General features: G+C 43.1%; 5 protein-coding genes across 6 annotated transcripts; 3 read left to right on the top strand and 2 right to left on the bottom strand.

The window, feature by feature from the left end:
- LOC103993740 (transcription factor MYBC1) lies at positions 1-1,505 on the bottom strand. The gene has a single exon (XM_009413915.3). The coding sequence runs from the start codon at positions 1,462-1,464 to the stop codon at positions 229-231; it is 1,236 nt and encodes a 411-aa protein (XP_009412190.3). The 5' UTR covers positions 1,465-1,505; the 3' UTR covers positions 1-228.
- A 3,197-nt stretch (positions 1,506-4,702) lies between these two features.
- Positions 4,703-5,917, top strand: LOC135618411 (glutathione transferase GST 23-like). Its single transcript, XM_065119296.1, has 2 exons — positions 4,703-5,240; positions 5,306-5,917. Exons 1-2 carry the CDS (start codon positions 4,923-4,925, stop codon positions 5,765-5,767), a joined length of 780 nt encoding a protein of 259 aa, XP_064975368.1. The 5' UTR covers positions 4,703-4,922; the 3' UTR covers positions 5,768-5,917.
- Positions 5,918-6,179: 262 nt separating this feature from the next.
- Positions 6,180-9,668, top strand: LOC135618768 (uncharacterized). The gene is made up of 3 exons (XM_065119970.1): positions 6,180-6,931; positions 8,175-8,338; positions 8,551-9,668. The coding sequence occupies exons 1-3, from the start codon at positions 6,328-6,330 to the stop codon at positions 9,625-9,627; spliced, it is 1,845 nt and encodes a 614-aa protein (XP_064976042.1). The 5' UTR covers positions 6,180-6,327; the 3' UTR covers positions 9,628-9,668.
- Positions 9,669-11,900: 2,232 nt separating this feature from the next.
- On the bottom strand, positions 11,901-15,318 carry LOC103993742 (probable mediator of RNA polymerase II transcription subunit 26b). Of its 2 annotated transcripts, none has more exons than XM_009413917.3 (9): positions 14,328-15,318; positions 14,132-14,200; positions 13,902-13,984; positions 13,423-13,475; positions 13,222-13,340; positions 13,074-13,101; positions 12,526-12,977; positions 12,360-12,450; positions 11,901-12,255 (listed from the first exon to the last, which is right to left on the bottom strand). In XM_009413917.3, exons 1-9 carry the CDS (start codon positions 14,742-14,744, stop codon positions 12,134-12,136), a joined length of 1,434 nt encoding a protein of 477 aa, XP_009412192.2. In that variant the 5' UTR covers positions 14,745-15,318; the 3' UTR covers positions 11,901-12,133. The 2 variants fall into 2 exon arrangements, with proteins under 2 accessions (XP_009412192.2, XP_009412193.2); XM_009413918.3 differs by having other exon boundaries at positions 12,360-12,447.
- Positions 15,319-17,849: 2,531 nt separating this feature from the next.
- Positions 17,850-21,698, top strand: LOC135618767 (uncharacterized). Its single transcript, XM_065119969.1, has 7 exons — positions 17,850-18,029; positions 18,111-18,178; positions 19,311-19,430; positions 19,506-19,579; positions 19,916-19,970; positions 20,123-20,407; positions 21,397-21,698. Exons 1-6 carry the CDS (start codon positions 17,899-17,901, stop codon positions 20,296-20,298), a joined length of 624 nt encoding a protein of 207 aa, XP_064976041.1. The 5' UTR covers positions 17,850-17,898; the 3' UTR covers positions 20,299-20,407; positions 21,397-21,698.
- The last annotated feature ends 311 nt before the right edge of the window (positions 21,699-22,009 follow it).

Here is a 22,009-nt window from a genome sequence, read left to right as displayed (position 1 = left end):
TGATGATGTAGAAACAAATATCATTGGTTGCTAATGCCAGATCAATACACTATATGAGCAGACGAATTCAGAATCCTAGGACTTTAAACGATATGCTTCAAGCATTACTACTCATACCCGGGAGAATCACATTATCTAAGAGAAATCAACTGATCCTTAATAATTTTCCGACTGAGGCCCACTAATAATGACAATTAGAGTAGACATGGGAATGATAGAATAGCCCAATCAGTCCTCACCGGTCGGGAAAAGGGTCAGTACCTTCCTCTCGCCACTGCCTCCCCTTGCAGGCTCCAGATCATCCACGAAAGAAGCCGCAGACGAGGGCGTTAACTGCATCAACCCCATACCCGGCGCTGCTCCTAGCATTTGATGCATCCCCGATTGTGAAACGGCTGGCCGGTTCAGAAACCCATGGTCAAAACCCCCGCCGCTTGTCGGCGATCCGAAATGCCCCAGATGCCTCTGGTGGTAGTGCTGCTGTTGCTGCATGGCAGCCGTGATCTGCTGGTGGTGCTGCAGCGCCGTCACCGGCATATACGGAAGGAACGGATCAGGCCCACCGAGCCCTGCGACCGGCCTTCGACTGAGGAAATGATGGGGCACGGGGGCGCTGGCGAAGAGCTGGTCTGTGGCGGCGTCGGAGGCGGAGATCGGGCCACCGCCGCCGCCACCGCCGCCGGATGTGCTGAGGCCCTGCATGCGCTTGAGGTAGAGGCGGTACTTCTGGAGGTGGCTGGCGACGTTCTCGCGGGTGAGGCCGTCGACGCTCATCAGCTGCATTATGGTCTTGGGGACGGCGTTCTTGATCCCAAGGTGGGCGACCGCGTCCACGAACCGCTTGTGGAGCTGCGGCGTCCAGACGAGGCGCGGCCGCTTGAGGGTCCGCGCGGGCTCGTCGCCCCCGCCACCGCTCCCGGATGCGGCGGAGGCGGAGTTGAGGTCAGATGTCTCGAAGTCAGGAGGCGGCGGCAGGTGGGGGGAGGCGGGAGGGGGCAGCGGGCGGTGGAGAAAGTGCGGTGACAGGATCGGGCTGGGGTTGCCGTCAGCGGGGATGGGGATGTCGAAGGCGATCGCAAGGGCCGGGGTGATGAGGGTCTGCGACAGCGGCGTGAGCTCCTCCGGCGACGGCAGGTGCTCCTCCCAGCGAGCGAACCACTCCGTCTCTTCCTCCTCCCTCATCCCTCCTCCCCTTCTTCCTCCTACAACCACAAGGATTATCCAAGATCCGTTACCGTTCGAAATGCCCTTCCAACCGATAAATTCTTCCGCCGCTGCTGTTGCTTGCGCTGATCTAAGAGCAGCACGGATTGGGTGAATTCCAAGAGAGGAGAAGTAGAGGAAAGGAGATGGGTTCGAGGTGGATCTTTCTCTTTTGTTTTCTTGGGCTCCTCTCTCTCTCTCTCTCCCTCTCCCTCTGATTTCTGGCTCAGGTTGTTTGTTCTGGGAACGGCGAGGTGACATTTATTTCGGTTATTTTATTGACTGATGACCATACTACCGGAAGGGACGGCTGCTATCATCATGTTTAATTCCAGTCTCTTTATACTCGATCGCCCGAACTAGCAGATGGTGACGCCACGACCGCCACGTTAACGTGATCCGCGGCATGCTTGACGCAGTTCATCGCCCCTCGACCGGTTGCTTCTCTGCGTACGTGGCTTGAGTTTCGTGGCCAGAAATGTGGGCCCGCCGGATCCCCTGCTCTGGGTGTACGTCTGTGTTCCACTGTGGAGGGTGGCCTTCGTGTCGTAAATGGTTTTACCAGTTTGTCGTGGTCCTCGTGCGTTGGCCCAGGGAATCAAGACTATGGACGGTGGATGATTTCTGCGTGCCCCTGACGTTCGATGATCATCATGATCTTGTGCCTTTCGATGCAGTTACTTTTGTCCTTGTTCACGTGTCAGTTTCTGATCATTCGTCCGACGAGAATCAAAATTATACTTGCTTTTCTCTCTCTTAATCTAACATGCCTATGAGATGTAGGTGAAACAGTGTCATGAATGGACGGGATATCATGCAATCCATGACCCAAACAAGACGAGATGCACAAGTTGCTTGACACACGTTTCAGACAAAGATGCGGATGATGGTAACTCATCGCATTGATATATTTATATATATGTCATGTAAAAAGTACATGAAATATCTATGGACAACATTTAGCCTTATCCGAATCAGTTATTCTGTAGGGGTTTCTGCACCGCTTGTCCTTTTCCTTGGGAAGAGGATAAGTTATTGATTTTGGTAGCAACATTTTATCGTTATTAATCTAAATGAAACAAACCGTATGATTAAATGTAGTAATCATGCTATCATTATTTAGCAGGACATTAGTGATAGTGACGGGTAATATAACCGGAAACCATCTCTTCGCTGTTGGAAAGGCCAACAATGATATATCTGTGGAGCTTAAGAAGACTTGTTTAGGGTGATTTTTTCCAAGATGCCTTTTTTATTTTCTTGATTTATATTTTTCTATAAATTTATATTAATAGTAGTATATTAACATTCATGTTAGATAGTATATCACATCATCGAATGGAAGAGATGCTCTCCGGCCGCCGTGTTCTCAGTCATCAGCCGAGCTCAGTTTGAGATGGCTCAGTCTCGGGCTCAGAGTGACGTGCTGGCCGTGGCTAAGGCATCAAGACAAGCATGCGAAGAGGGTAAACAGATGCAGACGATTCCTCCGTGGCTGGGCTCAATACCCAGCAACAAGTGTGGGAAAGGAATGCCGGTCCCCTCTGCCTGAAACCGATGCCAAGTCCACAGTGGGTCAGCAAGCATCCACACAACAGGTGAGAAGAGCAAAAGGAAGTGCAGGCAATTCCACCTCTTGTAATTAAGATCCATCATGACATGCAGAAACGAAGAAGAGTAAAATCTGTGCAAGTCCAACCCGAGAAGACATGTTTCCCACTTCGCATCATGAGACCAGAAGAAGAGTCAGTAGTTTACTGGAGACCGCCTGAGTCTGCCAAAAAAGAAAGGAGAATGCCAGCGTTTCAATCTGAACCTTCTCAATAAGAATAGCAAGTTAGACAAGGAGAAGTGGTTGATTTGCTGCAACAAGGACAAGAAATGAGGAGGGGAGGTGGAAGAAGTCTGACTTCTCTTAACCCACTGCACGCAGAAAAACAATGCTTGGTCCACTCCTGGAGCATTTTTCTAATGGTGACATGCAATTCACTACATTGCTTGGCCCATCAGACTCTTCAATACTTCTTTTCTTGAGCAATAGCTTCTGACTACAATTCTCAGTCACTGACTTCCATGAAGAAGCCTAGTAGCCAATTATATGTTGGATTTATATGATAGTTTCTATTTTTTTTGGCAATATATTAAACAGATGAAAGCTTAAAAGGAGACAACAACAAAAAAAGAAAGGAAGGGTAGAGGAGAAGCAATGTACTTAATGTTCTTGGTCATTGATTGGTAGCAAGAGATTGGTTTGCAGTTCTTATATAACCTGAGAGATTTCTGCAGTCTAAAAAATTCTTTGTTCCATCAAATTGTCATCAGAACTAGTGCTGATTGCTTGTGTTGTGTATGCGTGCAAACCTGCATGCACATCCCCATGGACACAGAGCTTCTGCTCTGTTCCCTTCAAAGGGAGACTCGTCTGGTCCACTCGAGCAATAGCTCTCGTGGTGAGCGCAAGCCACTTCCGTGCCATTGAGAACAAAAGAGTGGACTCTGTCAGCTCCTTTGTCCGGCAATGTCCTATAAAGGGTACAGAGAAAAACTGCAGCAAAGTGGCAGCAGCAGCAGTGGAAGTCGAGGAATGGGCTCCAGTAAAAAGTGCATCACTCTGCTCCCCATCCTTACCTTGGAACAGTGCCACTGAGCCATCAGTGTTAGGAGAAGAGAGATTCCCATCCAAAGAAGAGAAGTTTCTTGCTTTACTCATCTCAGGCAGCATTCATCACCGAGCCCGCAGTGAACAGTGAGAGATGAGAAGACGTGGGGGGTGGTAGGAATCAGAATATCTCTACGGAAAGATGGATGTGGCCATGAAAGGCCCCCCCCACACCCACTATCTTCCTATCCTTCTTTTGCTGTGTGGAATTGACGTGAACGAGGGTTTTACAGGGCGACCTACCGTCGCCTGCCTGTGGCTGTGCCAGGACGGGAGCTGGTGACCTTCGTCCTCCACACGTTACCCCCTTCCCCCCCACTCGACGTGGGGTTGCGTTAAAGCTCTGTTTCCACTAAGAGCTACTGCTCCTTTAAGTGGTGTTGGTGTCGTGTTGTGGATGAGAGCGTTTGGAGCAGGATGAAGACAGGGCAAAATGAGATATCATGCAGAAGTGTCCCATGGACGGACAGGAACTTTTCCATGGCTGGTCATAACCATGTTTGATATCTTGGCGATCTCTATACCTAGAGAGAGAGAGAGAGTCTTTGATCTTGTGTACTCCGATGGAGCTTTGCCTTTGCTAATGATCGCAACATCTCATTGGCGTATGTGGCCAAGTACAGACAAGCGTACCATGCAGCAGGCAGAAATGGTGGTAGACTTCCCCTCCCTCCCTCATAATGCTATGCCACTCCACCTGACTCCATCCACATGCCTGGCTTACCTCCATCCTCCTCCTGCATGCCCACCTCTATGTGCTTGATCTGTGCTTCTCAACCTCTCCATATCTCTTTCAGATATGCACACAGTACACAGTACTCATCTCCTTTGGTCATAATCACCATTTTAGTCCAGTTTGTTTTCTGTCTCTGAAGGAATTAAGTTCAGAAACAATCTATTACAAGTCTTCCAAGTGATCGATATTAGGGTTTCTGCGTGTGACACACACACTAACCTCCCTTCTCCTTCTATAAAAAGGCTTTAAAGCTTCTGAGCCATACAAGAGATCAAGAGAAGCATCGACCCCTTGCCTTCTCCTTCCTTCCAAGGATCGGCATTGATGGATCAGCACTCCTCTCTTAGGCTCCTCGGCTCATGGGCAGACTCCCACACCCACCGCGTCCAGCTCGCTCTCAAGCTCAAAGGCTTGGAGTTCGACTACCAGGAGGAGGACGTCGTCAACATCAGCCCCGCCCTCGTCCTCCACAACCCCGTGTACAAGAAGGTCCCTGTCCTCCTCCATGAAGACCGCCCCGTCGTCGAGTCCGTCATCATCCTCCAGTACATCGACGAGACCTGGGCCGGCAACCCGCTTACGCCCGCCGACCCCTTCGAGCGCGCCGTTGCCCGCTTCTGGTGCCACTTCGCTGAGGATAAGGTGATCCCATCTACGCTCATGTCCAAATTGGATTTATCCTTAGCTTGGGCCTGTTGCAAATGCAGCTTGCGCCGGCGGTCGGAGCGGTGTTTTCGTCGTCAGGCGAAGGCCAGAAGGCGGCCGTCGACCAAGTCCACGAGAACCTGAAGCTACTCGAGTGCGAGATAAGGGACGGTGCATTCAAGGGCAGGAGGTTCTTTGGAGGCGACAAGATCGGTCTGTTGGACGTCGTCCTCGGGTGCGGCTCCTACTGGCTCGCCGTGTTCGAAGAAGTGATGGAGGTGAAGCTCGTCGACCCTGAATCCTTCCCTGCGTTCCATGCATGGCTACGAGACTTCGAGGAGCAGAATGAGGTGAAGGAGACCATTCCGGCCATCGACAAGTTGCTCGAATATGCCAGAGGCGTCCGGCAAATGATGCTGAGCCTCAGTAGTAGCACAAGCACCAGCGTTCCTGCTACTGCTGCTGCCAACGCCACCGGCAACGATGATGTTGCTGTTGACGCCATTGACGGTAGCAGTGGCTGATGAGTTAGGCCTTGCTGGGATCAATCTGTTTTCAGTAGGATGCAGTGCAGTGTCTCTTTGTAGTATGTTCATCGTTTGTTGCATGAAGTCATGAGATCCGATCGATGTTCTACATCTAGTATCTAGTAATCAAGATTTAAGGTTTGGTCATGTGGAAGTCTCTGTTGGTGATCGACCTTCTACAGGTTGATGTCGTCTCCAATCCGTCAACCTTACGAGCATGTACACTGGTATCCAGCAAAGTGAACGGTGCTCGTTCCGTACAACTCGGCAATAAAAGTGATAGCTGCTGCTATTTATTAGGACAGTATCTGATTCTAATTTGTCCTATTATTAGGACCCGACCCAAGCTTGAGTTGAACCAAACAGCGAGTCGATTGAACCGGGAAGAGGGGGAAAGGAAAGAAATGAACCGGGCAAAATTTACCTGCCTGCGATCGATGGGGGACTTCAGATCTCTACCACTCCCGTCGGGCTGCGCTCCAAGCAAGGAGGAGGAGGAGGAGAAGTGCGTCCCCGAGCGGACGATCGGTAGATGATTCCTTCAAACGCTATCCCTAATGATTAGTTCCCAAAGAATGCAACCCAAGCGGAGGCCGCTCCTTCCCCTCCTCTTCTTCCTCTCCTTCTCTGCCCTCCTCCTCTTCTTCTACCACTCCTCATCCTCCTCCCTTCTCCTTTCATCAAGCCCCAACCCTAATCCTCGCTTCACGTTCATCATCAAGCTCCTCACATTCGACCGCATCGACTCGCTCCGTCGATGTCTCCGATCGCTCGCCGCCGCCGACTACACCGGTGACCGCGTCCACCTCCACGTCCTCGTAGACCACTTCCGCCCGCTCAATGGCTCCTCCGGCGCCACCCTCGACCGCAAGCTGGACGAGTCGCGCCGGATCCTGTATCTCGTCGACCGCCTTCGCTGGCCCCACGGGGACAAGATCGTGCACTACCGGACGGCCAATGCCGGGCTGCAGGCCCAGTGGCTGGAGGCATGGTGGCCGAGCTCCGATGACGAGTTCGCCTTCGTGGTGGAGGACGACCTCGAGCTGTCCCCGCTGTACTACAAGTTCCTGAAAGGGCTGATCTTGAAGTACTACTACGACCCGGCGAACTACGATCCGTCCATCTATGGGGCGTCTCTGCAGCGGCCGAGGTTCGTTGCTGGTATGATGATGAACCCTTTTCCTCTCTTCGTGTTATAGCTTATGCCTAGTTCTTATGGAACCGACTTTTGGAAGATCTTTCTGAGATGTTCAAGAAAGCAATTCGTGGGATTAATTTAGGCAGGAAAATGACATGATATACAAGTTCAGAAGGATTTAGGTTTGTCAAAGTTGGCACTTTTAGTACATTGTACACCATCTTGCCTTATTGTAGTCTATAATATTCATCTATATCATATATCTACAGAACTGCTCGATGGAATCATACAAATCTGTTGCGCATTCAATAAACTTATCTGGTTTTTCATTCCAGCTTAACCCTGCCTTTAAGGCCAGGGTGTATTCCAATTGGGATTTCTTGTCTTCGTCTTCTTCTTCTTCTTCTTCTAATTAATTATGTTGCTGATCTTGACACCATCGTATCAGATTTCAGGTTGAAAATTTACTTTCGAATATTTGGTTGCAGTCATCATAAAGTAAAAAGCCATAAGTTAAACTCCTATTACAGTGTCATCTATATAGATGTTGATGCATTTTCACCAGATACTTTGAGCAGTTCGTTGATTGCCTTTTAGGTATATAACTACTTTTCATTTATTAGTGCACTATTGCTGCCATGTTATTGCATATGTTGTTGCAAAATTTCTCTTGGAATTCTGTTCAATCAGAAGTATCAACTCAATGGAGTTAAAGAAGATATACGGAGTTCAGTTTTCTCAATGGAGATTAACCTTCTTCAAATGTTTGGACTCCTTATATCTCTTTGCTATGTCATGAAAGCTGGATTCACCTCCTTCCATGGAATATCCTCGAGTTGCAGGACACACTTCTTTATTCTCATAGCAACCAGATTATAATATTTTTTTGTTTTTGAAAGACCATTTCTTTCTTTGATTTGTAAGTATTTTCTACCAGTCGGACTTGCTTCTCTTTTTTTTAAGTTGGATGGTTGGATTTGCAACAATGGACAATTTTGGTTTTGCTTGTTATGATTTGTTTCGTTGAACTATTTATCAGTCTGGAGCAGTTACAGAGTGGTTTTGTGGACGATGATAACAAAGCAGTAGATGAGGGTGCAAGCATTATTTAATTGCATTCTTTGCCTTCATTTTCTTCACCATAGAAGTCTGGTGTGCACTCCACAGTTATTTCTGAAACCAATTTCTTGTTACTTTTTTGTGAACGCAAAGGTTTGGCTTATGGCTTATGGTACATGTATGACTCTCATTATATACAAATTACAGGTAAAAATGGAAACAAGCTGCAAGTGGGCAGTGAAACACGAATTTTCTTATACCAGATGGTTGGCACATGGGGTCAGCTTCTTTTTCCAAAACCATGGAAGGAATTCCGCCTGTGGTATGATGAGCACAAATCCAAAGAAATCAAACCAATTCTTCAAGGCATGGTAATCTTATTTGTTGTGAGCAGCAAAAGAAGTTTTGCTAAAGTTTTTGAGTACAAGAGATTTTCCGAATAAAAGGAGCCTCATTGGCACACTAAGAACTCCTTACTTTAAAAATTTGCATTCTCCTTCTGTCCTATTATTTCATGTTTTGGCGTATCAACTATTACAAGAATGTCATCTCTTATCCTTCATTCTTTTTGCTATATTTGCAGGTGACAACAGGTTGGTACAAAAGGTTTGGCGAGAGAATTTGGACTCCTTGGTTCATCAAATTCATCCATTCCCGAGGGTACTACAATATCTATACAAACTTTGAGCAAGAAAGAGCACTCAGCATCTCTCACAGGGATGCAGGTGTAAATTATGGGAAGACGGTTGGTCCTGATTCAAGTTTGTTGGTAGATGAATCTCTTAGTTTCAATCTCTGGGAAGTGCCGCCACTGAGGAACTTAAAATGGTATGATTTCTGTTTCACAGAAACACTGCCAGGCAGAATTGTGAGCGACTTTAGTGGACTCAGGTCCTTACTATACTCCTTGAAGCAGCAGAAAACAATAATCGTAATAAGCTTGTACCAGACAACAGAGAGGATTGCTAAAAACTTGATTTGCAATCTTGAAAAAGCTGGTTCACTGAACTTCATTCTCCTTGGTGGCAATCTAGAGTTCTTGATTGACCTTGCCAGAAGAGGATATCCTGTAATCGATGCAGATCAGTTGATTTCTAGCATTAGGCACGACAAGTCAGTATATCATGAACATGAAACAGACATCATAAGGGAGATATGGGTTAAAGCCACTATAGTTCAGAAGTGCCTGGAATTAGGATATAACTTGTGGTTGATAGACGGTAACATGATTCCAGGTAGTGGCTCATTATCCGAGTTGCCGCATCCCTCCTATGACTTTGTTGTTGTAAAAGATGTGGGGCTGTTGTTTGTGAAGAGCTCTCCACCTTCCTTGAAGATGTGGAATGATGATTACATTCACAAGGTGGTGGCAGAGTGCAAGTCCCTGACAGGAAGCAACTCCCACCTGATGGAACACAAGAATTTTGTGTATCTTGCTAGGAAAGCTTTAGATGATAATGCTGATGTGAGAGTTGATGACTCAGCCGTTGGTGTGAAATTAGGTGCTATCACCATGAACCACACGGAGAGCAAACTGAACATGGTCTTCTGGTCTCAAGAGATGGCATCAGCTTTGGTACAGAAGGAGCTTGAAAGGCTGGGGATGTGGTCGATCGATGTGGATTCTTCATGTGTTTCTGTTGTTTGCCACAAGACATAGAAGCCAGTTTTTGAGTACCACAATCAATTTTCTGGTTCTTATGCTGTACAAAAGAGTCTGCAATGTCACCTAAACAACATCTTAAATGCAGGAGGGCCATTTTTACAAAGAGGTAAAGCCTGGAATCTCATTGCAGCCTTCAAACTGTGTTATATTTAGTGAGTTGTTGCTCCCCAAGTTGTGTGGTTGAACATGAGCAACCTGTACCCTATCACAAGAAACTACAAATCCTGCCGCCGACTTGTTGGTGAGTAGAACCAGCTGACAGCTTATACGTCTCTCCACCCTCCATTCCTTGTGATTCAAAGCACACTGTTCACATTCTCCCCCAAACAATAAATTAAGAGGAGAAACATATCAAAGAGAAAGAGACACGGGCAACCCAACTTGCTCTTTCTATCTCATTAGTGTTGATATGATATATTTTGGTATCATCCGCATGGATCCGAGTAAGCAGACACGACGATGTAGACGTAAAACTTCAAGTTCGATATGGCACGTAGCACACATGTGACAAGCGATACCGCTCGTCGCCCCCTCCTTACGAACTTCATCGTCACGGTACAATCATCTCAGAAAACTCGAGGTGATGTTGTGCGGTGTCGATCCGTGCAGGTCGGTCGCCGCTCGCACAAAAGCTTAAATCGATCGCCCGAGAAGTTGATCGTAGTTAATTGACCCTGTATGGTCAACTCATCCTCGTAGGTATAAAAGCTAATCCAGGACACTCAACTCTCCTTAACTCCACAATACTGACTTGAACTTCGGAGGGATCGAGTCAGCAAATCTTCCTCCCGACCTCGATCTTTGTGTAGGAATCGACAACGAAGCAGAAGCAACCCACCGAGGGAGAACCGCGCTCGGGAGACGACGCTTGGACCTAACCCGACCTGACGTCGACATGACCCGAGCATCCGCATGGGCAATCTTGCACATTCGGGATTGGATCGAACCATGTTGACACCTCGACCATGACGTAAAGGTTCACCAACAAATGTCATGGTCTAGCTACACAATTTTGATGAGTTGAAAGGTGGAATCCCTAAAAAATGCGTGCAGTTCTGGATGTTATGTCACTCAAAATATCAAACATGTCATACGCATACGCAGAGTTAATGGAATTCAACATCAAGTAGCAGCTCTCACTTGCAAGTCCTTCAAATAACAAATATTCTCCTTCATCTTTTCTCTCTCTCTCTCTTTTCATTCACCCAAAGTGCTTTTCACAGAGTCGGCCAACCTACCACTCTGTTGTTTGAATGATTGCCATGTCAAAAGAGTGGTCAATAGTGCTCCACAACCTTTGTGTTGGATATGATTATGGATGGCTGCGTCAGGTCTGATGTGGAAACTTCTTCTGGAAAAGAACTTCTTCTGGAAAAGTCAATTATGTGAAGCTAACTTTGGGACATCACATTGACGGTTAAATTTAACATTAACATCCATATAATTCTTCTCGACATAATACCCACGAAACAACATAAGCTTTGAATTCTCAACCCCAAGAAACTGTCACAGTGCCGGCATTTTCTGTGGTGACCAAACCAAAGAGAAGCTGATTGATGAGTTGACTACCGGAACAGAGCAGGAAGATGTGCCTTCTCCTGTTCATCGTGGACCAGCCATTTCTTCACTTTACCTTTCCTCTGCGGCCAAATCTTCTTTGGAGGAAAAGTTCCACCGAGAGGAGGATGAAGGAATACAGCATCAAAAAGAAGGAACATGGTGGGGGAAAGCAGGCCACCGTCAAAGAAAGTGGCGCTGCCAATTAAATTCGGGGAGTTGGGTGTTCTTTTTATGGCCTTGGACTCCCATGCCACCATTAGAGGACAAGCTTTCATTGTGTTCTGTAGTTTCTATAAGAACAGAACACAGCAGCACAAGCAAAGCTTTTTGTAATGTGGTTTCACTTTTGGTTGGCACAGAAACAGTAGCTTGAATCTGATTGACAACCCCAACAACAAGAAACAGCAGTGATCTTAGCAACTGTGTCCAGTAAATCCCAGTGTGTAAAATAGGCTAAACCAGAATGCATTGCAGAATATGTTGTTTGTTACCAGATAATGAATGAAGTTGCCGCAACTACAAAATTGATCATCGCTGTAACCATAATCAACAATGTAATAGTTGTACAAGAAGTGCAATGCAGCAGTTAGCCACCAAGAGATCATGCAAGAATCAGCCGAGGCATTCAGAGAAACTGCAACTGCGAGATGCTAACTGTAACGCGTTGCTTTTACGTCGTAAAGGAGAGATCGAGAAACACAGAAATGTGATGGGTTTGTCGAATTATGTACATGATCAGCAATTTATCTCAGATTAATGTACACCTGGTTCTACATAAATGTCGACATTCCGGCTTCCTGAGTGCCCTCTTTATGGTGATACATGATTAAGGTGTCAGTACCATATGCAAGGAAAATGCAGCGAGCTGTGGTTCTTCCTTTGAATGAGAAAGGAACGCCATCGGCTGCAATTCCAAACTCCAATTTGATAATTGACTGAACTATTGCCACCCATTTGCCCGATTCCTAAAGTGGCTTCGGGATTTCGGAACAGGCTGGCTGTTGTGTGCCTGCTTTGGAATATCATGCAACTCCATTACTTGTATTGTTCGCTGCTTTTTTGCTGCATCATATGAAACATACGCCATGAATCAGATTAACTTCTACAATTGCGCCATGAGAAAAATTTGTGAGCAACTGATTGAAGCTTATAAGTAAAAAACGAACCATTTTCTGCTTGCCGGTAGCCTTCGTGAAGCTTCCGCCTTACGACCTCCAGCTTAGCCTGGACAGAAGCTTCTTCGGAGTATTTTGACTTCTAATAGATGAAAAAGTTTCAGACTTTTTCAAAACCTATCATATTTCAAATTTCCATATGTTTCGTTAAACTTACGTCTTGCAGGATCATCGGTGGCATCCTTTTAAGTGCAGCAGTGTCTCGTTGTTGTTTAACTTTCGCCTCGCTGGATGCTTTCTGCTCAGGGGCGAGCTTTGCTGATTTGTCAGGTCCCGATTCAACAATCACAGCCTTGCTCTGTTTACTTAGTATGCTTTGGGACGTTGCTTGCCAGACACAGATTTCATGAAGCTCTGGTTGCCTCATTTCTAATTCTCGTCTTCTCATATGCAACTTATCTTCTGGAATAGCTGATTGCCATGGCTCTCGCCTCCTTACATGTCCCTTCTCTTTTACAAAGTTAGACTGTTGCGGACCTCGCCTCATCTCTCGGTTCTCTTCTCGAGCAACAGGTAGTTGCATAGGCTGTTGTTTCTTTAATATTTCATAGTTTGTAGGCTTCGTTCCATTTTCCCACCCTTCGTCAAACTCCCCAGTGTTTCTAAAATCTGCAGCGAATTGCCAGCACAAGGATGATACCATAAATCAGAAAATTAACAAAAAAAGGAAACCCAGAAGGTAATCCGAAAAGCCTCAGTACTCACTTCCGTCATCATCCATTCCGTCAAAGAACTTCAAGACCCAAGAGTAAAAAGACGCATAAAACGGCACCCAATTAGCGCACGAAAAGGTGGAACATTATATCAATTGTAAAGAATAGAGCAACGGTGCTACAAATATTTCATATCGTACCTTCGAGAGTTGGATGGAAGTTGTCTGAGTAGCAAATAGTGCTCCCTCGTCTAATGGAGGAGAAGGAAGCCCTTCCTCATCATCGATAACAGAAGGAGTTACAGAGTCTGGAGAGTTACCTGTAAATCACAAGTTCATAATCACATATGAGAGATCATAAATGTATATCTGTGCCAGACATGAGACGAACATATAACATACCGGCAACGGCAGCGGCAGCACTGACCCATTCATCAACCAAAACCTTCCAACCACTGCAACCCAAACATAAACCCAAGCGATTAGAAAAGTCTAAGAACAATTTGTATATGCACCTCTTAACCGGAAACAATTTTGCTTCCTTTTTATCTTTCACTAAATGGAAGCGCACGACCGAGTATCGAACAGGTAAAACACATCCAACATCCAATGCAAAAGAAACTGAAGAAACCATTTCTGATTCCCGCAAGACCAAATGCATCAGTCTAAACTCAGATTTAAAAATCTTCTGATCACACACAATGCAAAGTGCAATTGTATACTTGACCTAAAGAAAGAAAGGATCACAAACTATCCACAAGCAACAAAAACATCTTAAACTTGCATCCGTCTGAAATGAAGAACAGTGCACTAAACTCTATAGAATATATCATTTGCTCTACCACCATCAGTAAACCATATCATACTACAAGAGAACTCACTCGATGAGAGTCCGAACCAGGTGGCGAATTTGCTTCGAGTTGTGTTTACGCAGGCCATTAACAGCCCTTCCGATCTCAGTCGCCTAACAACCAAAAGAAACCAAAACAGATCAATGATGCAAAGGAGTTACAAGCACTTTGAAATCATCAAATTGCTGCAATAATGTACGCATCCTGATCCTGAGTCCAACATAGAACAAAAGGGATAGAGAGGAATGCAAGATCAACACCTTGAGGACATCAACAGAAAGCTCCATCAGTTGCAGCCTCCTTAAAGACTCCAACAAGACAGCATCAGACTGCAAAGAAGCATCAGCAAGCTCAAGCTCAATGGTACTCCACCAACATCACACATCTAAATGCGGCCAATTTACATTCTCTGGATCATAATGCAATACTAAATCGATGAAAAGCCACACAAATTACCTCATCGTGTTGGTTTCCGAGGATCTCTTTGATCCTCATGACCTCTCCAACAATCTGGCCCTCCTCTTCGATCTCCTCGGTGAGCGCCTCCGCCTCGTCATACGTGTAGTTGCTCACCGCCCGATTCAAGGACTCGGGCCCGTCGTTGCTGCTGTCCGCTTTGCTCTCCTTCTCTCCGAGCCTCCTCATGCTGCCGTCCCCCTCGGCCCCTCTCAGCTCGACGCGGTCACAGCCGAAGCACCGCGGCAGCAGCGCGGCGAATAGTTTCTCCACGATCTGATCCCTCCTGCTCCGGAACTGCCGGGGGCAATCCGACGCCGCCACCAGGATCGCTTGCTCGATGACCTCGAAGATGTCGGAGTTGGCGCTTCGGAAGAACTTCCTCCAGTAATCAACCGACCCGGACGAGCTCGCCATGGTGGCGACGGCGAGGACACCGGCGAAGAACGACCCGACGTATACGAGGGCAAATCCGTCTCACCAGAGCAGTCCGCGGCAGAAATCGACTCCAAGAACGAATCTTGGCCGCCGGCTCCGAGACCGGTGACCGGAAAAACTAATGGGGTACAAATCTTTTCGCCGATCAACGGCGGTTCCGATGGGCACAACCGAGACCACGCGAAAAAGACAACGGAAAGATCCGACCTTTCCGACAATCCACATGCAGTGCCAATCAATCCCACCCTCCGGAACTCAAAATTACTAACGTGAGATTATAGGGTAATGACAACCGGTCCGATTTGTTCCCGTCCCAAAGGAGACCAGAACCCGATTGCGCGGCGGCGGTTCCCGGTCGCACGACGATATCTTCTTCATCAAACCTCCACACACACACAAACGGACCACTTCTCTCTCCTTTCCACCCCTTGCGACAAAACCAAAACCGCCATAAGAGGTAAAGAGCACACTTGAACCCAAGACCACATTACCCACAGACTCCTCTCTCTCTCTCTCTCTCTCTCTCTCTCTCTCTACAGGACACCGAATCCAACCGCGCAGTGTTGTCGTCTGCACCGTAAAAGTCCGGTCTTTTTTGGTGTCAGCTGGGGATTGAAATGGTACTTTTATGATTACATCCCTAAGGACTTCAAAATTACAATTTAAGAAAAACCTTCGGCACTATTCACCGTCTGTACTTTATGGTACTTTCAGGCCACGAACCGTTGGTCTTCGTCGTTGACTCGGACAAATGTGCGGTCGTGATCCGTTCGGTGTCCTTGAACAGATGAAGGATCAAACGGTTCGGATCTGTGACCGATGAATGGACGGACAGTGATGGTTGCACCCCCGTTTTCTCTTTTCTATCTCTTTGGCTTGATATATATATATATATATATATATATATATATATATATATAACCAACGATAGCTAACAGTTTTATCGGAAATATTTTCGATATTCTCATAGATATTAAAATAATTCCGAAGTAGATGGATGAATTCTTGGAAAAACATATCCATAGATATCTTTATTTTTATATATTCTAAAAACACTTTTTATTTAGCATAAATCTTGAAATGTCTTCTAACAATACAATTAGAGCATGTAATCAGGGGATAAATAAATCTAATCATAATGTATGAGATTTACCTGTTGTTAGTTACCGTATTTTTAAATATACCTTTAAATATTTTTATTTATTTAGAAAGAAAAAAAACTATAATATATTTAAATAATTCTATAAATTTTAAAAATATTAGCATCAATGAATCGATTCATGAAATAGATTGATCGATCAGAAAATATGAGAGCTACTATTGTATATTATCAAGAATATTATAGGAAATATAATGTAAAGGGACATCGATCAATTGAAAATTATGAAAAAAAAAAGAATCGTCTTAAAAAAAGATATTATTTTTAAATTTTCATTATATATACTATTTTATTACTATTAACAATGACGACGACGATGATGATGATATCTAAAGCTGAATCAATGTTATAAAAATAAAATTTTGATAAAGGAAGACATGTCGTATTTGATTCTTGCTCATCAACGACGGATGACGATACACATAATATTTTTCTTATAATAGTAATAGATGGGCTCAAGCTACATTTTTATTATTCTTAGACTAATTTCTTATAATTTCTTATATAAATACAGTAAGGATAAAAAAAACATTTCCTAATAATTAATAAAAAATTTCAATAATATGAAGGTAAACTAGTGGGAAGAGGGATCAACCTAAATAAATAGAAAAAAAAAGGAATAACTTTCTTGAGGAATACACGACAGATTCCTTTGGATCATATCAGAATGACCATTTTCCATACATTATTCCCTCTTACGACAACCACTCATAAAGGAAAGGGATCGTATTGGATTCCTACTATTGATAATAAACCTAAAATTACGACAACCACCAGATTGTTCATAGTATATATATATATATATATATATATATATGGAATCAAGTTTTTGGTGAATCTATCTAACCAGGTGGGAGAAACGGTACTGCTTTCCTCAAGATTCGGGCTGGTGGGGATGGAAATGTTGTCTTAGAGATTCTGGTGGTGATAGGAAATCATCTCGAGCATCCTCTCCGAGTACTATTTGATGGCAAAGTCGAATCCATTTTATGTGTCTTTTGTTCTTGGTATCAATTCAGAATACTGATGGACCTCATGTAAATATAATTAAATATATATACATTGTAGTTATATCTAGATCATTTAGTCGGTCGGTTATTGGTGCGATCCATAAGCTCGTGAAGAATTATCCGCTTTGGGCAATGGCGTACTCGCATAGTTTTATCCTTTCGAAGCATGTGAGCTTCAAAAGGTGCCTCTGAAGATAAAAGAGACCTGATAGACTTTTGAACCCTTAGGCCCTATCGTGAGGCTCCTTATGAGAACTGACAAGGATCCATATGGAATTTGGAGCGTTCAAAGGCACAACATAAACTTTTCCAATATCTTTTTTATTTATGTTTATATGTTACTCGGTGTGGGTGGTATAGGCAAAGGGCAAGTTTTTTTAAAGAAAAAACAAAAAAAGACTTCTTATGAGAGGTAGACATAGTTTTTAATTTTTCTTCATTTATTTTTTTAACATAATAAATACCTCTAGTCATCGTTCGACTTTACCCCATCGCTTTCATGCGATCATTGACGATAGCAAGATTGCTCTTACCACAATGATGATGGTGTCGCTATCATCTTGATGGAGAGTGAATGATGTCGAGAGCTAATAGTCTAACTTCCTAATCGAGAGATCAAATCCTGGGTGAGGTGGAGGGAGAGAATACACGAAAGAAATAAGAGTGAGGGTAGTGGGTGAAGGACTAACTCTCGCGAGCACCATCCTCATCGATCGTCATCACATTCTATCAATAGTTCGACCTTTAATTATTGTTCGAGATCATTTGATGCCTTGGGTGAAGGAGCCTAAAAATGAAAAGAAAAACGGATAGGGCTGAGGTATATCCTAAAAATGAAAAGAAAAACAGAAACACGAAATATTTTTCCTATATCAAAGCCCTAAACCATAAACCGAACCGGGTTCAGAAAACCGAACCAAATGGGGGCGGTCCATTCCCCCAACACTCGGAAGAGGGGTTTCATATGCTTCTGCTGCGGTGCGACGGCGATTGCGGTAGCTTGACGAGGCGACTGACGCAGCAGAGACAGATGGAAGACGGAGACGACGATACGGTCTGCTTAGGCGAATCCTCGTTCTTCTTCGTCAATCGCGAGTATTTCTCCCTCCACCCGTGTTCGTCTCTTCGTCTCATCCTCTGTTTGGTTCCTCGTAAACCCTCATTCTCTCGTTGCAGCTATGAGCTCACCACCTTCTCGTTTGGGTCTCATTCTCTCGACCTCCTCTGTCTTCGCTCTGCTTCCAGTAAGTGCCACATTTCTTGTCTCTTCTTTTTGCCTTCTCTTTGTAAGCGTATGCTCACTTATACATTTCGATCTATTTCATCATGTAATACACAAAGTTATCTCTTTTATTCTGTATTTAATTAAGATGCTATCTTGGTAGAAGATGAGCACCTAATCCTCAAAAGTAATCATTTCTTTTCAGTACCAGAGTCTTTTGGAAGTAAATCTCTGGGAAAAATAGGAGTTTGTGTATTTATGTCCTCACATAATGTACAAAACAAAGGTAAAAACTTGGTTTTAAACCATTGATCAACTTATCAGAATCTACTGCCCTGACATGGGAGTGCTGATTATATGGTATTCTCTACAGTCCGCAATGTCATCTCATAGCCTTTAATCCAGTCCACTCAAATATGACAATTCATGCACATGTTCCTTGGACAAAGTTAAAACTGTTTCAAGGTGATTTTCTTCATGATCAAGGAATGCATTAAAGAGGTTAGTTATCAACTTATAAAACACTTAGTTTCGTAATTCCCTATGCATGAAGGATTGTTTCATGCACTAGTACTTATTTTGATGTTTTAGGGCTAGAAAGGAGTTTAAAAACTGATGATATTGATATAAGTTTTCTTGGAGTTCTCTCTTAAACTCTGTATCTCTTGGATGTTTCCTTGAGTGGTGAGTCTTTTATTTTCAGTTCTGTATCCTTATTTATTATCATTGGGTGGTAAAATTTTTATATTCCTTTGTGATTTTAAATTTATGATGAGTTATTTTTCGATTTTATTAAAGTATTATAGTGAGTTCGTTCTTTTTTTTTTCCGAAAAACTTATTCCAGCAAATACAACTGTATTATCGGCTTTCTTTCAAAATCCATTCCGCATTACCCCCGTATCATTGCCAGAAATGATTCCTTAGTCTCAAGATTAACCTTAGAACTACTCGTCTCTGATGGTTCCACAAGTTAAAATGCTTCTAGTTTCAAAGTAAGAAAAGTTTTATCCTCTATCTGTTCCTGATAATGGAACAAAGTACTGTGTACTTTGTGTGGTAGCAGTTTTGATCGTTTAGGAAAGACAAACACTAACTATATTTGAGACTTTGATGATTTTGTTTTGCTTATAGTAAGTCTATCGATTTCTGGCAGCCGACTTTGATCTTACAGGGCAATTAGTATGGCCTGGTGCAGTGTTGCTGAACAATTACCTTTCAGATAATGCTGGTATACTTAAAGGATGTTCAGTTATAGAGTTAGGCTCTGGAGTTGGTGAGCTGACAATGACTCTGTCTTTCTCCTCTTTAATCTTTCCTCTATTAGACTAAACATGCTTTTCTTTTTCAGGTGTTACAGGTATTTTATGTAGTAGATTCTGCCATGAGGTTGTACTAACTGATCACAATGAGGAAGTTCTTGAGGCAAGGTCCAAAAACCATCTAACCGGTACCTTGATACTGTTACATGCTTTAAGGCAAGGTCCAATATCAGGCCTTAACTAGAGAAGCTGTCTAACACGACAGTCTCTTAATTTGTCCATTTTAAATTATAGAAATGCAAAGAAAATGAAAATAGTCTCAATAGATAAAAAATGAAAACAGCTATGGTATACACCTTAAATCGATGAATCGAGAAAATATATTCAGTTGAAATGTGATTGAGAATTTCTAGAGGCATTTCTTTATGCACTTGGATCTTGTACATGTGCTGCAGTCTTTGTCGTGATTTTGTGAGAACTGATGTTTGTTCCCTCTTAGATAATGAGGAAAAATATAGAACTCCACTCAACTTCAGACACCCCAACATCTGCTGGTAAGATGTTTTAATTTTCAGTAAATTTGTTATGTATTGAAGGTTCATAGGAATCTGATGTCTTTTTAGTTATGGAGCATCTTTGACAAAAATGGTGGCATTTCTTTTGTATATACTTAAAATTGAGGTGGATTAATACATTTGGTTTGCAGTGTTAAGAGCTGAGAAACTAGAATGGGGAAATAGTGATCATTTGAGCAAAATTTTAGAGGAGTACCCTACAGGATTTGATCTTGTTCTTGGAGCTGATATCTATATCCTATATTTTTTGCAACCTTTTCTTTTGTTATTCAGCTGTCATGCTTTTTCTTTCCTTGACATTATCTAAGCTTTCAGCAGTCCAGCATCCCTTTTCTTTTCAGTACTGTAGAGAAGCTTCTGCGTCACAGGGGTGGCGAGTGCAAATTTATACTGGCTTATGTGTCTCGTGCTAAGTTGTAAGTGTGTTCCTCATTGTCATCCTATGGCCATTACCTTTTCTTTCTTTTCTTTAAATTCATCTAGAACTTGTTCTAACTCCATGTTGCTAACAATTACTTGTATGGCTCATGGGCATACACTGTTCACTCCATTAATAAGTCGATTTATCTTTGTTGCATAATTTTTTTTATTAAACACGCATTACACCATTTGTAATGCATCTCCACACCACCTGATGAGTATTTGCCTCAAGAATTTCCAACTTTTGTTATTGTATTGATATTTTCTGAGGCAGAAATTATTACAATGCATCGGTTATGCGGGTTCTGATAACTGTCGTGAGCTACATATCTAATGGTTGTAGACTGTCCAAATTGTATAATATATTTATCCTCATAGGTAATACAATTGAACTGTCCTATGTTCATGTTTGTTTTTTTTGTAGCATGAGATGCTACGAACACTTGTTGACAATTGTATATGATAATAAATATTTGTATATGATAATAAATTTGTTGACAAACTAATCGTGTATATTTGACTAGAAAGTTTTGAATATTAATTAAGAGAGCAAAATGCAAGGAAAGAGAAAAAACATATACTTGAAAAATTAGGAAAGAGAGAACATAGTCAAGTAGCTGATTTTATTTATATTAATTTGATCATTTGTAGATTTGGATTTCAAAGTGAAGACAAAATCAACTCCATCCATATTGTATCAGTGTAGTTTTTATATGACAAATTACAATTCTTAATCCAGGCGTTTAATATTCACACGTGTGTAACATTTGACTCTGTGCTAATGGTGGACCTTCAGGGGTATTCCATCGTCACGCCTATTAGTTAGCAAAGTGGAATATTCATCATGTATACAATCGGTCATTTTTCTGTTGCAAACCATTTCACGTTATACCTTTTTTTACTTGTGTTTCACAGTTTTGTAATATAACAACTGTTAGTGATTAATGACACGATTAATGATTATGCGCATGTCTCCTATTAATAGGATGGACGCTATGGTTGTCAGTGAAGCTATCCGTTATGGGTTGCAGATCGACGAAGTGGATGGGACGAGATCAGTTGTTGCCAACCTCGAAGGAGTCATATTTGAGATAACCCTGAAGCGAGATTAAGATTATGTTAACAAGTGCATCTTCTTTGTCTACTTAAGAACAAAATGATGGTCAAATTGTGGCAACACTATGTTTCTTTTGAGCATCCACTACAAAAGTTATTGCCAATCTCAAAGGAGTCATATTTGAGATAACCGAGTGAGATTTTTGTTAACAAATGCATCTTCTTTGTCTATTTAGAATAAAAAAGATAGTTAAATTATGACAACACCATATTTCTTGAGTTGTATTGTCATAGATTTAGAACTGGAGATGCGGGGTATCGATCCCCGTACCTCTTGCATGCTAAGCGAGCGCTCTACCATCTGAGCTACATCCTCATATATGATTTTCTTTAGGAAAGAGAGAACATAGTCAAGTAGATGATTTTATTTATATTAATTTGGTCATTTGTAGATTTGGATTTCGATAGAAATCAACTCCATCCATATTGTATCAGTGTAGTTTTTGTATGACAAATTATAATTCTTAATCCAAGCGTTTAAT

Source organism: Musa acuminata, chromosome BXJ2-8 (assembly GCF_036884655.1).
Source record: "Musa acuminata AAA Group cultivar baxijiao chromosome BXJ2-8, Cavendish_Baxijiao_AAA, whole genome shotgun sequence".
Classification (NCBI taxonomy): domain Eukaryota; kingdom Viridiplantae; phylum Streptophyta; class Magnoliopsida; order Zingiberales; family Musaceae; genus Musa; species Musa acuminata.
The sequence above is the reverse complement of the archived record's forward strand: the minus strand, read 5'-3'. Positions and strand labels throughout refer to the sequence as shown.

Bases quoted from the DNA above. Each gene is read 5' to 3' on its own strand.
- LOC103993742 (XM_009413917.3), bottom strand. From the start codon at position 14,744: ATGGCGAGCTCGTCCGGGTCGGTTGATTACTGGAGGAAGTTCTTCCGA. The intron at 13,985-14,131 runs GTGTTGATCTTG...TTTGGTTGTTAG, and splicing joins TTTCTGTTGATGTCCTCAAG to GCGACTGAGATCGGAAGGGC. The intron at 13,341-13,422 runs GTATGTTATATG...TGTGATTTACAG, and splicing joins TGCTGCCGCTGCCGTTGCCG to GTAACTCTCCAGACTCTGTA.
- LOC135618411 (XM_065119296.1), top strand. From the start codon at position 4,923: ATGGATCAGCACTCCTCTCTTAGGCTCCTCGGCTCATGGGCAGACTCC. The intron at 5,241-5,305 runs GTGATCCCATCT...TTGCAAATGCAG, and splicing joins GCCACTTCGCTGAGGATAAG to CTTGCGCCGGCGGTCGGAGC.
- LOC103993740 (XM_009413915.3), bottom strand. From the start codon at position 1,464: ATGTCACCTCGCCGTTCCCAGAACAAACAACCTGAGCCAGAAATCAGA.
- LOC135618767 (XM_065119969.1), top strand. From the start codon at position 17,899: ATGCTTCTGCTGCGGTGCGACGGCGATTGCGGTAGCTTGACGAGGCGA. The intron at 18,030-18,110 runs GTATTTCTCCCT...CTCTCGTTGCAG, and splicing joins TTCTTCTTCGTCAATCGCGA to CTATGAGCTCACCACCTTCT. The intron at 19,431-19,505 runs GTGAGCTGACAA...TTTCTTTTTCAG, and splicing joins AGAGTTAGGCTCTGGAGTTG to GTGTTACAGGTATTTTATGT.
- LOC135618768 (XM_065119970.1), top strand. From the start codon at position 6,328: ATGATTAGTTCCCAAAGAATGCAACCCAAGCGGAGGCCGCTCCTTCCC. The intron at 6,932-8,174 runs GTATGATGATGA...TACAAATTACAG, and splicing joins GCGGCCGAGGTTCGTTGCTG to GTAAAAATGGAAACAAGCTG. The intron at 8,339-8,550 runs GTAATCTTATTT...CTATATTTGCAG, and splicing joins AACCAATTCTTCAAGGCATG to GTGACAACAGGTTGGTACAA.